At 35.5% G+C, this 17,069-nt stretch overlaps 1 protein-coding gene across 3 annotated transcripts in view; it reads right to left on the reverse strand.

The window, feature by feature from the left end:
• Positions 1 to 3,469: 3,469 nt before the first annotated feature.
• The window catches only part of COPB1 (COPI coat complex subunit beta 1), a 34,963-nt gene continuing 21,363 nt past the window's right edge, over positions 3,470 to 17,069 (reverse strand). For all 3 annotated transcript variants that reach the window (XM_045825655.1, XM_045825657.1, XM_045825656.1), the window contains exons 15-22: positions 13,184 to 13,411; positions 12,848 to 13,027; positions 10,303 to 10,447; positions 9,174 to 9,293; positions 6,123 to 6,268; positions 5,301 to 5,390; positions 4,286 to 4,441; positions 3,470 to 3,814 (exon numbers count right to left, since the gene is read on the reverse strand). In XM_045825655.1, the coding sequence (XP_045681611.1) occupies positions 3,755 to 3,814; positions 4,286 to 4,441; positions 5,301 to 5,390; positions 6,123 to 6,268; positions 9,174 to 9,293; positions 10,303 to 10,447; positions 12,848 to 13,027; positions 13,184 to 13,411 (1,125 nt within the window). In that variant the 3' untranslated portion in view covers positions 3,470 to 3,754. The remainder of the gene's footprint in view (positions 3,815 to 4,285; positions 4,442 to 5,300; positions 5,391 to 6,122; positions 6,269 to 9,173; positions 9,294 to 10,302; positions 10,448 to 12,847; positions 13,028 to 13,183; positions 13,412 to 17,069) is intronic.

The raw sequence follows: 17,069 nt of genomic DNA on the forward strand, positions 1-17,069 counted from the left end.
TCAGTGTTATGTATTCAATAAATCAGCTACTTACCATTGTCTAAGACCACACAGCAAGTAAGTGGCAGATAGGACTCCACACTTCTTTTTTTTTATTCTAAACAAACATCTGCACTACACCTCATTAACTCATTTAGGCCCCTGACATCCGGGGGGGGAAGAACAGAGCCCAAGGAGAGGGACAAACAACACTGATGATACATAAGAGTCTGGGAGAGGGCAGTAGGTAGGGAGCTGATATATCTGACTCTACTTTGAGGAAAGCATTCAGAACTGTTTGGACAAAAGAAAACTATAATTAATTATATTAAAAAAGATTTTGTTTATTTTTAGAGAGAGGGGAAGGGAGGGAGGAGGGAAAGAAACATCAATATGTGGTTGCCTCTTGCACGCCCCCTACTGGGGATCTGGCCTACCAATCCAGGCATGTGCCCTGGCTGGAAATCAAACAACCCTTTGGTTTGCAGGCTAGCACTCAATCCACTGAGCCGCACCAGCCAGGGCTACTTAATTTTTTTAACTATAATTTTAAACTGAATCCTGATTTAAGGGGAAGGTTTAGCTAAGAACATTTACCAGTGTGGAAAGTAAAAGTCACCAGTAAAACTACTTAGTTTACCCAATACATTGTATAGGTATTTCACATCTGACACCGAGTTTCTAAAAGTATTTTAATTCTCTTGTCTTTTCAGAAATCCTGAAATGAGTTCTTTTGTCTCCTATAGTATTTATAAATCACAAAGAGAAGTTTCTTACAGCTATCAAAATATCACTGAAAACAATTTTAAATTCTAATCACTTCTAATCGCTAAATAAAAGTAACTGCACAGAACCCCATCTAGTGTTAAGACAGCAAAATACAAGGGCCATTTAAGATTTACAGATAAGTTTATTCAATTATTTACTTGTTATGCCCTCACTGGGTGTCAGATGCTATATTTATTTCCTTACTAGATGTTATGGTCCTAATTATATAGTATATTATTCTTTAAAATTTTTTTTTAATTTTACATTTAATTTTATATTTTTTAATCTTCATCCAAGGACATGCTTATTGATTTTAGAGAGAGAGGGAGAAAGAGGAGAGAAACATCAATGTGAGACAGAAACATCAATTGGTTGCTTCTCTCCCATGCCCTGATGGAGAACCACACCCACAACCTAGGCATGTGCCCTGATTGGGAACTGAACCCACAACTTTCATGTTTGTGGGGAAATGCCCAACCAAGCCACACCAGCTGAACCACTATTGTCCACTGTGAGCAGCCACCACCTTTAAATGTATATTATATCCTAATTAAGAGAGCACAGTATAAACAGCTTCTCTAACCAGTGCTGCTATCCATTTGTGCAGTTTACATTAACTACACAAAGCTAATAAAATGCTATGGAAGTAAATAGCTTAATGTACAATAGATATGTGACAACTGTGTTAACACCTCTTTGTTTTCCATATTTAGGAATTTAAGAAAATTGCAATGTGAGCCAATTCGACCCCAACAAAAATGACCTGAATATGTTAGGCAGGCAATCTTCTCACAAACATACAGCAGCATACTCTAGGACATACAGCGGCATAATTTCTTGAGATCTTAAATGTAATACTGATGGATTGTGAATACAAAACCAAAATGTTTAACATGGTAAGTCAGTTTTCCTGTCCTACATTGTGAATAAGTGTTCTATGAAAAAAGAATTCCCTGGTCAAATAAGGTTAGGATCCGATAGGTTAAACCAAACTAATCTGCTTTCTTTACAGAAGTACTCCTGGAATTTTTTTAAAAGATTTTATTTATTTATTTTTAGAGAGAGGGGAAGGGAGAGAGGGAGAGATACATTGATGCGTGGTTAGTTGCCTCTCGCATGCTCCCTGCTGGGGACCTGGCCCCCAACCCAGGCATGTGCCCTGACTGGAAACCAAGCCCTAGGCCCTTTGGTTTGCAGGCCAGCCCTCAATCCATTGAGCCACACCAGCCAGGGCTACTCCTGGAATTTTTAGTATGCTAATGTGCATGATGAATTCCCAGTATAGGATAGTATAAAGTTTTTCCCAAACTTACTTGACTTTGAGATGCTTTTTCTCTCAGAAAACCTAATGACATCAAGAAATCTAATGTTCAGCCCTGGCCTGTGTGGCTCAGTGGTTGAGCTCCGGCCTGCAAACTAAAGGGCTGCTGGTTTCATTCCTAGTCAGGGTACATGCCTGGGTTGCAGGGCAGGTCCCCAGTAGGGGACAATATGTGGTTACACACTGATGTTTCTCTCTTCTTTCTCCTCCCTTCCCCTCTCTAAAAATAAAATAAATCTTAAACAAAAACAAAAAAATCTAATGTTCAATGGAGCATACTTTGGGAAATGATCTTATCCAAAAAAAGTTGCATTAGTTACACTGCTTCCACTAAAAATCTCCAGACTTGGCCTCAATGCATCAACCCAACACACAACACTCTCTTCCTACATCCCTAGTGTCTTTCATTGGGCAGCCACCTACTCTTTGAGATTTCAATGCTCTGGAATCTCAAATGCCTGGTAATCCTCTGGTTCTTTTTGATTAAATAAGCAATTGGTTTCAAAGTTTATGACATCATACAAGATATCAATTTCCTTGACAATCCAAACAAATCATTCCAGTCTCACTCAAGCGCTGAAATAGGAGATGCTGCTTTCACTCTTTCACAGACCTTATCTATGGACTCATCCTGAATGTAGCCTGAAGCCTAACTGGAAGACAGAGTGGACCAGTTAATGTTCCACCAAGCTAAGAGATCAGACTACCTCAATCATGCCCAAGGAAGGTAAGGGCCAAAAGGACAGCACAAGCAGCCTCTTAGGGAATTCAGCTCAGAAAAGCGTTTGTTATCATATTAGGAGGTGATGGTGCCCCACCTGGTGTAAAGTGAGAAAAAAGGGAGGAGTAAAGCAGGGAGGCATCATAGAAACAGAATAGCTTTTTCAATCCTCTGGAGTTGAATTCTCCCAGTGTAGCTTCAGTAACTGGCAGGAACCAATTTATTCCTAACAAATATAAAGGAACACCCAGAGCTAAATGTGAATGAATAAAATCTATTTTGGGTTATCTATTTTTCATAATTATTCAGGATAATTAGAATAGTATGTTTATTTCAGTCAAGATTCACAATACTACTCTTTTAAACTGAAGCTGGCTGTGTTTTCTCAAGTTCTTTGATACTTTTTCCTGGAGCTAAATTCCAGAGGAAAGTCCTTTATAATATAATGAGACATTTTTAGAAATACTGATGTCGGAATATTAAGTAAAACTCAATCAAGTAAACCAAGACCTGTCTCATTTCACATCAGTAGGTTTGTAAATTCTCTTAATAAAGTTCATATATACACAACTCAAAGTAATTTAAATTTGTAACAGAAATCTATAATGCAAATAAAAGGAATCCACTGCTACATAACTAAAATTATGTAATTATACATTTATTTATAAAATAACAAAAGATTTAGGAATAGATTTGTTTATTGTACTGTGAAAATGGTCTTGGTACAATGAGAAACATCATATACTTTGAAGACACCATTCAGAACTGTTAAGACAAAAGACAAACTATAATTTTAAACTCAATCTTGATTTAAGGGAAAGGCTATAAATTATTGGCTGCAATGCATTCAGCATGAACTCAGATCCTATATAACATAAAGCATGAAAGAGTACAAAAGATGCTGGAGTCCAGTAAGCCCATACCTAAATTTTAGCTGTAAAGCTGCAAGGACTTTTTGTTTATTCTTATATACTGGTTTTCTTCTGAGACAAGTTGATTTTATCTCCAAGACTTAAGGCCATGCCCTGTAAACAAGAATGAAAATATTTATAATTATTGACACTATGTAAAACCAGCAGGTTATTCTATCTTAACCAAGCCCCCATTCAATAATACAACCTTTGACAATGAAACCAAGGATGTACAAATCAGACTCACCAAAACCACCTTACTTGGTTAGGTACTTTTAGTGCTAGATTTACAGACAGTTACTAGATTTATAGTTTGGATTTCAAAAAAAACTCTAAAGAACCCATTTCACAAATACCCCATGGGAATTGATCTGCTTTTAAGCAAATATCCAAAATAAGGCCCAAAAGGTGAGTCATTTTAATAAATCCGAAGGTGTATTTCTATTCAGAGAATACATTGCATATATATGCACCTACTAGCACAAAACACTAGGACAGAGAATACTACACATAGAAACAAAAAAGACATCAATTCTTCCTCCTCTTGTTCAATTCAGGGACGATCTCAATAAAAGCAACTGTTACCTGACTCTTCGCACGAATTCTGATGTGGCCGGTAACAGGGGCCTCTGGTCCCTGTTGAATAGGCTTCTCAATGCTGACATTTGCAAGTGCATCTTCTCCAAATATGGACCGAGCATAGAGGTTGGCTGCCATAAAGCCACAGTAACCAGAAAGTGCCTGGAAGAAATCCGTGACAAATTCAGTACTCTATTATTACTAAAGAACTTACACGTAAGCAAGACTGAAGAACACAGACAAATTATCACTAAAATAGTAGTTATCATATGGTAGTGAGCACATGACTGTATAAATTTGTCTAAACTCATGGAACTACACATGTAAACAGTATGGATTTTACCATGTGTATATAAACCTGAATGTAAAGAAGTAACACTTATCCTAACTTGTATTTATACATTCTCTGTTTACTTATAGTTTTTTGACTGCCTCCCACATCAGACCTAAGCTTCATGAAGAAAAAGATTTACTTTAATTTTGTTCATTACTGTATATCCAACAGCTCACAGAGTACTATTGGACTCACTTATCTGGCAGCAGACATTCTTTCACTGATAAAACAAATATTATAAAAACTTTATTTTTTCTTTCTGGTCTTTTGTTTTTCACACATACACAAACATAGCAGATAAGCAAAGTATATCAACAATTTTCTACATAAACAGATATATTCTATCCCACAAGAGGAGCCAAAAGAAGACATCATGAATATTTTCTAGCTGAGTATCAGAAATTATTTTGAAATAAGCCTTTAGCTGAAAGGGATAAGACTGAAAGAGAAACTAATTTGACGATTCAATTGGGTCCTTGCACTAGGAACAAGCAGACTGATATAGTGCAGAAGAAAGAGGTAAACAGATTCATACATGCTATGGGATAACTTCTTTTAGCTAGTCCAGAAAGACGCTGCTTTTCTCATGCTGAATAATAGCAAAAATACACTAGAGAGTATACAAGAAGCCTGGAATCTACCATATTCCTCTCTACTGGATTTCAGAAGGTCTCAGTCAAATCTTACCTTCTCTGGAGTAAGGCATTTCATGTTGGTTGACTTTAATATGTGTTGTAAATAGTCATTTAAATCAATTATATTTGTGTTAACTGTCACCTGTAAAGACACAGAAAAAAGTCAAAAAGATTGTAATTTCTTTAAAATTTTTTTTTCAATATCAAACAATTTTACTAAAAGCAATACAAGTACATAAAGATACATAAAATCATATTACGCTGTTTTCATTTTTCTTCACCTATGTAGGTTATAATTCTTACAATAAGAAAGTTGTGAATTTCTTATGTTGGGATTGAGAAACACTCACTCATATGTCATATGAGACCATTCTTCCAAGTATTTAGTGAGAAAGGATAGACAACAAAAAAAATAAATGACATCTATAAAACCCAACAAAATGCAGGATGGTATCAGAATTTTCAGATATAGATAACTTCGCAGAAAATCAACAGAGCACTGCATCTAAAGTATTTCTAATAAAAATCAAGGCTCAAAGAAAGCTGTGCAGCAAGCCACTGACTTTGTAAAGCCTCTTTTGGACACCAAATCCAATGATAATGTATTATTCATACATACAATAAATGGAATATTGTCTATATTGTCAATCAATCAATCAACCAGAGTAATTACACTCTCACAGATTTCCAACAGCTACTTACCAAACTAACTTGCATGACTTTCAACTAAGGCTAATTTGCAAGAATAGATACTGAAAGACTTTGTTTTTCACATCTAACATTTTTTAACAGGATTAATTTTCTAGAAGAATCCCTCAACACTAGCTAAAAAGAAACAAAAATAAGGAGTTTTAATAAATCTCCCAGGACTAACTTTGTTTTCCCATTCAAATTCGGCCCACATCTGACGGAATTCAGCATCTGTGCAACTTGCAGGCTGGATATAGTCCATGATGTCAATGTGAATATCACTAAGGACCACACAATTTCTGTCACTTGCTGCTCCAGAGACATCATAAACTGCAATATACACACAAAAAACAATTCTCAATCACTAGAGGCAAATTTTACTTTAAAAAGTTTTAATATTTCTAAGTAATAATTATGATACTAAATATTTATATAATGCTTACTGTACAAACATTGCTGTATTCTAAATGCTTTACAAATAGTACTTGTTTAATATTCACATCAATCCTATGTTACAGTATTATTATCTTCCAACTTACAGATGAAGAAGCAAAAACAAAGAGAAGCTAATTAAATTGCTCAAGGTCATAGAACTAGTAAGTAGTAGGAGCCAGGATTCAAACTCAATTGCTGTATGTAAGGCACACCAGGAGAATACACAAATAGTAGTATTCCCATAGTAGTGTTCCCATAGTAGGTGCTTAAGAAATTATTTTAAAAAATATCTTTATTTATTTATTTTTTAGAGAGGGGAAAAGAGATAGGAAGAGAGGGAGAGAAACTTCAATGTGTGCCTGCCTCTCACATGCCCCCTACTGGGGACCTGGCCCTCAACCCAGGCATGTGCCCTGACTGGGAATCAAACTGGCGACCCTTTGATTCATAGGCAGGCACTCAACCACTGAGCCACACCAGCCAGGGTTAATATTTTTGAATGAATACTGCTGAGCCATAGAACTTCATGATATAAGATTATATGCTTCTATGACTATTTTTTCCATGGTATAAAGTCATAATCTCATTGGAGCCTTCCTTTCTTCCTAGCCTCATCTCTTGACATTCCCCCAACTTACCTACTTTCAGAGAAAACTGAGGTTACCAAGAATATGTTCCTTTAATTTTCAGCCCCACTTCTAAAAATAAATGTATCTTTCTCTGAAACCACTCTCACCTTCTTGCCTTTTGTATCAGAGAAGTGCTGCCCATTCTCTTTAAGGTTAGTATTTCCTGCCATCTGTGATCCCTGCTTTGGTTCACCAACCATTACCTCTTTTACTCTGTCTTTACCTTTGCATTCTCTACTGACTTGCTTCCCTTATAATCATCCTATGAACATACTCAAGACATTCTCACCTTAAAAAATAAGTCTCCCTCATCCTTGATTTCTATTCTAATGCTCTCTCTCACTCATATCAAAACCGAGGTCCTACACTCAGAATAGTCTGTATTCACTATCTCTATTCCTCTACCTCCTATTTAGTCTTCAACTTATCACCACTGCCCAAGACATGGACAAGACAAATTTTAGTATCATTAATCACCAAATCCAAAAGATCCTCTTTTAGATTTCATGTTATTTGACCTTTTACCAGTGCAGACATTTCTTGAAAATTCTTCCTGCCTTCTCTTCTCACTCCTCAGACTCCTTTGTAGGCTTCTCCTCCTCTGACCAGGCTGTCACTATCACTGTTCTCCTGGACTTGGTTTTCAAATCTCTTCTCTTTTCAATTTTAAGTCCCCTTGGTTATTTCTTCTACTTCTACAGCTTTTAAACAAATATTTACCTCTGGTTCAAGTTCCAGACTTATGTCAAAATTGCCCTGGAATATCTTCAGATACTTTATTACTCAACCTGCTCAAGATTTAACTTTGTCTCTCAAATTTGTTCTTCTCTTCTCTATATTCCTTGTTTTAGTGACTGACAAACATAAACTCAATTAGGAAATTGGAGTATAAGTTATCCCTGAGCCTTTTGGTGGTCTTCCTTTATTTGTGTCTCCTCCCTTCTTTTCAGTTGTATCTTTGAAAAATGCCTCTTGGATTTTTAAGTAGAATGTTACTCTCCACTGGTACAACAAAAGGCTATTTGAAACCTCAAATAAAAAAGAAATCTGAGTGTTACTCTAGCTACTTCCTCTTCAGTCAGGAACCATGTCCTGGGCATTCTAGCTCCTTAATATCTATTATCCTTAGCCCTTCTCTCCATCCCAACCACTACTGAGTTGGCTCAAGCTCTGTCATGTCTCACCTGTGCTCCTGCAATAGTCTACTAGTTAATCATCCTGCCTCTTCCAATGAGTCTTCTATAGTGCTGTCACAGAAACATTTAATCATGTAACTCACTTATAACTCCTTAATGGCTCTCCATTTATATGCAGGATAAAGTACAAAATCCTTAGCATGACAAGTAGAATATAGCTCCCACTAACTTTCTTAAAGTCATTTTTTTCTACCACCACCCTCTGGTCCATGTAAACTCCAGGTATAAACATGCCTTTGTTCCAGCTGAATCCCTGTCTATCTGCAGAACACTTACTGATCTTTTAAAACCCTACTTGAGAATTAACTCTTCCACAAAGACTATCCTGATCTTCCCCCTCCACCACCCCCGTGTTGAGAGAACTGAGCTAATGCTTCATAGATTCCCACAGACTTCTTTCGTAACAGTTACCATTATGAATTGCACATATCTACTTTACATATCTGTTTTCCTGTACTCGCCTGTAAGCTGAGGACAGAGGTCGTTTGTTTCTTACCATGATAGACCCCACCCTACTACAGAAATTGCTAAAAAATAAAAATAAAAATGAAATAGTTTATTGACTGAATGCCTCTGTAACTTTGGTGACTTGACAACAAATGCTTATGCAAAGTTTAGACCAAGTTCCAATGTTATCCTCTGATAACATGCCATCAGCCTTTACAAAGCCTTCCATACTGTTAGCACTTTCTCCCATGACCCCAGAGCACATAGTAGATAAACTAGCTCTTGTCACACTGCATTGTAATTATATATTTATTTATCTCCTCTTGCTTGACGGTTTCTTGAGGACAGTGACTCTATCTGGTTTATTTCTGTATATCTAAAATATAGTACAGTGCTTGGTACCTTAGCAGGTGCTCCATAAATGAATAGATTCAGGTTCTGTCCTCAAGAAATGTCACAGAGTGATTCATTACAATAATTCTTTAATAAAAGTATTCAAACACCACATGCTGTAAAATAATGCCTTACCTATGTTACCAAATATTATTCCATTTTCTGTTGATGCTACTTTGACATTAGCTTTAATGTTTGCAAAATCATGAGGAGCAAGTGTCAAAGGAGACGGCTTTTCCACAAGTTTCAGATCCCCTGAAAAAAATTTAGACATAGTTACAAAGACATATATATGCACCTCTCAAATTGTAAATTTTTAAAATATATGCAGCTTAGTAGTTTCTAGCAAAGTAAGAAACAAGAGAGGGTTATGATTCAAGTATTATGAGGACAAAATAAAAAATCATTTAATACATTATGCATATCAATATGCACTTTCTTTTAAAAGGTAATAGCCTCTTCAGAATAATTCTATATTTAATTCATGTGTGTGCGCACACGTGAGTGTGTGAGGGTCCTTTGGGCATACCATTTTATTTCAATGAATGATTATAAACTTCTCAAAAAGCTTAAGTCATAAACTATATAATCCATTACAAAGAAAGATAAAACAACAGAAAGATGTAAATTCTTAGAAACATAGTTATTTATATAGACATCAAGCTGTGCTGAGGGCAGAAGTATATTTTCTCTTGATAGCTTCAAGAGTTACTCTTGTTAACTCTTTAGCCCATGTGGGACTTACTAGGGGCACCTCACTGTTCCCGTACACAATTTATATTTCACAACTTCAAAGCCAGATGTAGAAGTGTCGAAAGTCTGATTCCTGTTTCTTTAATAAGAAAAATAAAAGATCACATTGCTAAATATTAAGGATATATTGCTCTGGCCACATGTAGTAAATATTGGTTATAGACTCAGAAAATACTTAGTTCTGTACTAAGGAAATTAAAAATTTAACTAAGCTACTTGGTAAATCTGTAACTTAAACAGCTCTTATTTCTATTTGGAAAAATTTGCATTTGCAATCGAGTTCAGTGAATAAACCTATTTGGATGTACTAAAGCATAAGCATAAGAAAGTACCACAGAGCTTCCAAAAACTGGAGTTGAAAAAGACAAAGTATTAAGTGTAATACTAAGCCTTGACTAAAATGTCACAAAGGACTCAAGAGAATTCTTATCCTAAAATGTGTGCACATCTCTTAATAATCCGTCATAAAGATTTACTATAAATATCCTTCCCTTACAGTAAACTTGCTCACCTAGAGTAGCTAACTCTAATGTGCAGTTCTGTAAAGTGTCACTGGTTTGGTTCACAACAAGCACATCCAGGACGATATCATACTGGTTGACATGAACATAAGCTTCTGCATATACAGGATCTGAGAAACCTGTCAACTGGGTGACCTGTCAAACAAAAATTAAGAGATAATCAAGTGACTGAGACAATTTAGCCAAACATATTCTAGCCAAAATGATTAAGTCTGTTAGGTAATTAACAGATGTGCTTAAATTAGACAAGTCATTTTGAAACAGGTATAATAAAATTGTTTTGTAATGCAGCCACAGTAAATCAAAACAGGGACGTTAGAAATAATAGGCCCTAGAGTTTATATCTCAGTACTAGAAAGACATTAAATATGACCAGCAAATACATTAAACAAACATGCAACTTAGGAAATAGATATGGATACATTTCAGTTAAATCCCTCAGCATCTAAACTCACTAGAAGTTCTCCAAAACTCAAGAACCCAATAAAATTCAGATCATGTGGCAGTCCCTGCTATCCAAGTTCAGGAATGAAATAAATAGATTATATAACAAGAAATGTGTATGATTCCATGAAGATAATTTTTTAAACGTTTCCCCCCAAATTTTTAAAAAACATCCGAAACATAGCAGTTTTAGGACATAATATTGTCACCAAAAACACAGACAGCAAATGAAATCATAGATAAATGGAAGTACATCAAAATTAAAAATTTTTATGCATCAAAGGGCACTATTAACAGAGTGAAAAGCAACTCACAGAATGGTAAAAACATATATACAAATCATATATCTGATGAGGGACTTGCATTCAGAATATATATAAAGAACTACTATAACTAAACACAAAAATAAATAAGCAACCAGATTTAAAAAGTGAGCTGAAAGCTTGGATAGACACTTCTCCAAAGAAGATATACAAATAGCCAATAAGCACATGGAAAAATGCCAAATATCACTTAACATTGGGGAAATGAAAATCAAAACCACAATTAGATACCAATCCATACTCACTAGTATGGCTACTATTTTTTTAAAAAAGGAAAAGTGTTAGCAAGGACATGGAGAACTCTTGTGTACTGGGAGTTAGAATGTAAAATAGCTACTATGTAAAATTAAAGCAGAATTACTATATAATCCAGTAATTCCACTTCTGGTTATAACCCAAAAGAAATGAAAGCAGAGCCTTAAACAGGTATTTGTAAATTCATGTCCGTAGCAGCATTATTCAAAATAGCCAAAAGGTGAAAGCCACCCAAGTGTCCATTAACAAGATGAATGGATAAACAATATTTAGTATATATTCACAAAGAAATATTATTAAGCCTTAAAAAAACATTCTGACACATGCTACAGCATGGATAAATCTTGAAGATATCAAGTTAAGTGAAATAAACCAGTCACAAAAGGATAAATATTATATGATTCCACTAATGTAAGGTACCTGGAGCAGTCAAATTCATAGATAGAAAGTAGCATGGTGGTTGCTAGGGACTGAGGAGAGAGGGAATGGGAGTTATTTAATGAGTATGGAGTCTCAGTTTTGCAAGATGAAAAAAGTTCTGGGGATGGATGCACAATAATATGAATATACTTTTTTTAATTCCTCACTAGAGGACATACTTATTGATTTTTAGGGAGAGGGAAAGGAAAGGAGAGAGAAAGAGAAACATCGATGCAAGAGAGAATGTCAACCAGTGCCCCTTGCATGTACCCCAAACAGGGACCAAACCTGCAACCAAGGCATGTGCCCTGACCAGGAATAAAACCCGTGACCTTTCAGTTTATAGGACGATGCCCAACCAACTGAACCACACTGGCCAGGGCAATATGAATGTACTTAAGCCACTGAATTGTACACTTAAAAATAGTTAAGAAGGTAAATTTTGATGTTATCTAAATTTTACACAATTTTTTAAAATAAAATTTTTTAAACCTTTAACTCAAACATTGAGATCAACTACCTTGGAAAGGAGGTCAAGTGTTCTAGTAGTTCCAGTTCTGCAACTAACCTTATCTCAAGGACAACAAAATTAATTTGAGACTGTTTACTCATCTAACAGACAACAGTATTAAACTAGATCAATGATTTATAAATTTATATATTCTGAGTGTAGTATAGTTTTCCAAATAAAATCCTATATGGAATTCAATATATTAAGAACATAAATGTAGAATTGCTCTATTTAAAGCAGCAGGACAAAGGAAAAGCTGAGGGCAAGGTGTCAAGGAGGAGATCAGAGCCTTGGCCTCTAAAAGCTTTACTTAACCTCTAAGGATCCCCTGGCGCTGTGTATTACACTATGATTATTACACTATGATTTCAACAAGTTATAAAATCATGTACTACCATATAGTAAAGTACTTTATCAGCTTCTGAGTTTCTATTGTGTTTAATAAACCTATCACAGTGACTTGATCAAAACTGATGCTGTATAACTTGTTTTCTTTTAAAAAAGGAGACCAGCAACTTCCTGATTACTACTTTCTTAATAGCCAATTTAAATAATTTACCAGTGTATTTGACATTTTGTTACCTTATTAAGTTTAGATGCTAGGGGATCTGCTGCCTCTTTCCTCTGTGTGTTACCCATTGCTGCCAGCAAACTCAGCTGAAACTGATCTTCCTTGCAGTTCATTTCATTCTTAGCGGTTAGTTGCATGAAGGAAATGGGGTCATCAGGCTGTACTGTCACATTCCTCTTTTCAGATTCTTTCTGTGTTGAGAAAACAAACACATGTCTATGTTTAATATGGAAAGAAAAATAGCTTTTTGTAAGCCTTTAATAGGGACAGCCTTATTCCACATATGAGGACTGAGTTTTTTTTTAAAGCAACAAGGCACTTTTATGGCTTTATGATATATACCTTACCTTTTGGGATAATTTTTCTTCTTCAAGTTTAGCAGATAACATGTGTGAAAGGGACTGTCTGCACTCCTTATTGAAAATGTCATTCATTAAAGGTGAACATTCAGACAAGACCTTGAGGCACAGGGAAATTCGATCTACATCATCATCTGTAATTGGCTTCTTAGGAAGAGAGGATTTTCCCAAATGAAGGATAGTGGCCATGAGCAACATAGCCTCAGCGACAAAGGACTAGAAAAGAAGAGATATGGGTTATTTATTGTCATGATTCTGCAATTGCAATAATGTTACTTTATTGTAACTCACAACCCAAGAAATAAAACTAATTTTCACATCACTTGAATAAGATTTCAAATCTTTTCATTTCTTTTTTGCATCCTACTTCTTCCTTTCTGTGCTAGCTGCCATCCTCTAAAACCTCCACTAACCTTCAACTAAAAGACAACAATGGCTTTTTAACTGTCCTGCATTACTCTAACCCCTCCACACGCCAGTGCTTTTTAAAATTTCAACTACAGCAAAGTCAAAAGAATGATATATTTCATAGTTATCATTTTGTTTTTTACTTATTTCACTTACATACATGTACACTTATTTTTTTAAGTAAACATATAAAAGTAAGACTCTTCACCTCCTAAGTACTTCAGCATACATCTATTAAGAATCAGAACAGCTGCTCTGGTTGGTGTGACTCAGTTGGCTGGAGCAGTGTCCCATAAACCAAAACATCACGGGTCTGATTCCCGGTCCGGGCACATACCTAGGTTTTGGATTTGGCCCCCAATTGGGGCACCTGCGAGGCAACCAATCAGTGTTTCTCTCTCACATCGATATTTCTCTCCCTCTCTCTAAATTCAATATGCATGTCCTTGGGTGAGGATAAAAAAAAATCAGAACAACTTCCTATATAACTGCAATATCATTATCTCACCTGAGAAATGTAACAATCCCAAAATATATTTACTGTACACTGTAAATCTAAAATAATCTTCCTAATTCTCACAAAATGTTTTCATTGTTTTCTAAAATCTGGGATCAGCTTCACGTATTTTATTTGACTCTTACTCTCCTTAGTTCCTTTTAATCCAGACCAGCCCCCTGGATTGTGTATTGTTTTCCCTCACAGGGACTTTTTAAAAGAGCCTAGACTAGCTGTTTTACAGACTGCCCCCCACTTCTGGTTAGATACCAGAGGGATGATGATGTATATCTCTCCCGTATCACATCAGGAGGCATATAATATTAGGTTGTCTCACTATTGGTGACACTAAGTGTGATCACCTGCTGCTGCTATCTTAATCCTTATTGTACACCAATCACTTCACTCCACATGTGAATACCTTCAGTGACTTCCCCAGACCTTCATATTGACATCATAGCACTTACTCTGCTATTCAGGATCTACCACAAAGTGAATAGAAAGTAATTTTTGAGTCTTATGTAACATTATCCCAACACATGCTAAATGTTACTGACAAACTGTCTTTGGCTAAGTATTGATGTGCACACATACATGAAAATCTATCAGAGGCCTGGGAAAGAACCAGAAGAATAAGTTCAACAATCCTCTGAACTGTCACCAGAAGTAGAGGAACAAGGAGAGAACAAGAAAAAAAAGGAGCTAAAGAAATAATGGCTTAAAAAATTCCCAAATTTGATGAAAACTATAAACCCATATATCCAAGAAGCTCGGTAAAGCCCAAGCAAGTAAACATGAAGAAAACCACACCAAGGCACATCCTAATCAAATTACTGGAACCCAGTGATAAGAATATCTGAAATCAGCCAGGGAACACAGGACACATTCCATGCAGAGGTAAGAGAATGACAGCGGCTTCTCATCAGAACGCTTCAAGATAATGAAGCTACATCTTTGTAACTGTCAGCGAGAAGACAATGGAACAACATCTTCAAGGCACTGAAATTAAAATGTTCTCAATAGAAATATATATCGTAACAAAGATATCTTTCAAAAATGAAGGAGAAATACTTTTTCTGACAAAAACCAAGAGAATTCAATGCCAACAGATCTGCATGACAAAAGAAAATCTGAAGCAAACTCTTTATGCAAAAGGTGTATGATACCAAAAAGAAACTCAGATCTACACAAAAAAATGAAGAGCAATGAAAAAGGCATAAGTGAAGGAGAGCTAGTGTGATGATAAACAACCAAACTTCCACCTGCCTTGTACCAAATGCAGCCAACTTCATGAACCAGCTATGTCATCAGAAACCTGGCTCTCTCAAATGTCAGCAAATGTCCTCCCAACCTGAACAACTGAAGCAGCCTTTCCATGAGAGAAAATCGAAGAGGACCATGAGACAAGGAATCTTGGAGACTTTTAAAAAGCATAATTTAAAGAAGACGTGATTATACTGTGACAAGACCTGCATAAATAAATAATGGCTCAGAGAGAGTTACAAAATAAATTATTGTCCATAAATCAAAATAAATTGATAAAAAGATAATATACCTTGCAATTTGCTGGCCCTATAAATGTCTTTTATGGCTCCTTTAATCATAAAAGTTAAAAACAATCCTTTGTGCCCTGGCTGGTGTGGCTCAGTGGATTGAGCACCAGCCTGTGAACCAAAGTGTCACCTGTTCAATTCCCAGTCAGGGCACATGCCTGGGTTGCAGGCCAGGTCCCCAGTAGGGGGTGTGTGAGAGGCAACTGCACATTAATGTTTCCCTCCCTCCCTCTTTTCCCCTCTCTCTAAAAATAAATAAAATCTTAAAAAAAAAACACACAAAACAATCCTTTGAAAATCCCAAATCTAAAATGAAAATGTCTAATTATATGTTGGCTTAAGTAAATGAAGGAATTTAATGGACTGTTAATGTAGCTATTAAATATAACTATCGTTAAGAACAGTTTAAATTAACATGGAAAAATATTATAACGCTAAATGAAACTGCAGTATTATAAAACAAAATAATCACACTAAAGAAAAAAGTGTTTCACAGACAAAAACTACATTAAACTCTTTCTGGAAGAAGGAAAAATTTTTGTTATTATATCTGGTACTGTAATTCTATCTTTTGATGTTTCTATCTCCACATTAACAAGATTTGTACTTCAGTGCTGTGACCAGGAGTAATTTTTTCTTATTAGTTATTCCCTCACTCCCTATTTATTTTAGCAATGTGAAAATGAGCAAAGATAAACCATTCACAATTCTACCATACATGGTAAAAACAAGTATTTTTTTTTCTCATTTAAAAGAATCTTTAAAAGAAAATTGACTATTTTCAACAGGTGAACAAACAAAAACAGAAGAATATTATGCGTACAGCCTTAAGAAGGAAATTCTGATAAATGCTACCATACTGACGAAGTTTGAAGACACTGTGCTAAGCAAAGTAAGTCAGTTGTAAAAAGGCAAATATTATATGACCCACTTATATGAGGTATATAGGCTAGGTAGATTTACAGAGGCAGAAAGTAGAACAGTGGTTGCCTAGGACTGGCAGAAGGTATGGGGAACCACTGTTTACTCAGTACAGTTACAGTTTGGGATCATGACAAGTTCTAGATAGTGGTAATGGCTGCTCAACAGTGTGAATGTACTTAATGTCACTGAACTATATATTTAAAAATAGTTAAATGGTAAATTTCATGTTATGTCTTTTTACCATAAAAAATTATCTAAAAAAAAATGTTTTAAAAGGCATCCAGGAAGGTACCTGAACTTCTGCCCTGTTTCAACTCTCAACTTCTTACTATTGGCTAAGTATGCCCCTCCCTACCTGAGTCTGACCTCTAGATAAATAAGAAGTGGAAAAAAAGGGTACATATATATAAAAAGATAATTAACTATTTAATGCATAAATAATTACAAAGCATCATAGATTGATATGATATGTAGAAATAAACTATAGAACAAC

Source organism: Phyllostomus hastatus, unplaced genomic scaffold (assembly GCF_019186645.2).
Source record: "Phyllostomus hastatus isolate PE091 unplaced genomic scaffold, TTU_PhHast_1.1 phas_scaffold_585, whole genome shotgun sequence".
NCBI lineage: Eukaryota > Metazoa > Chordata > Mammalia > Chiroptera > Phyllostomidae > Phyllostomus > Phyllostomus hastatus.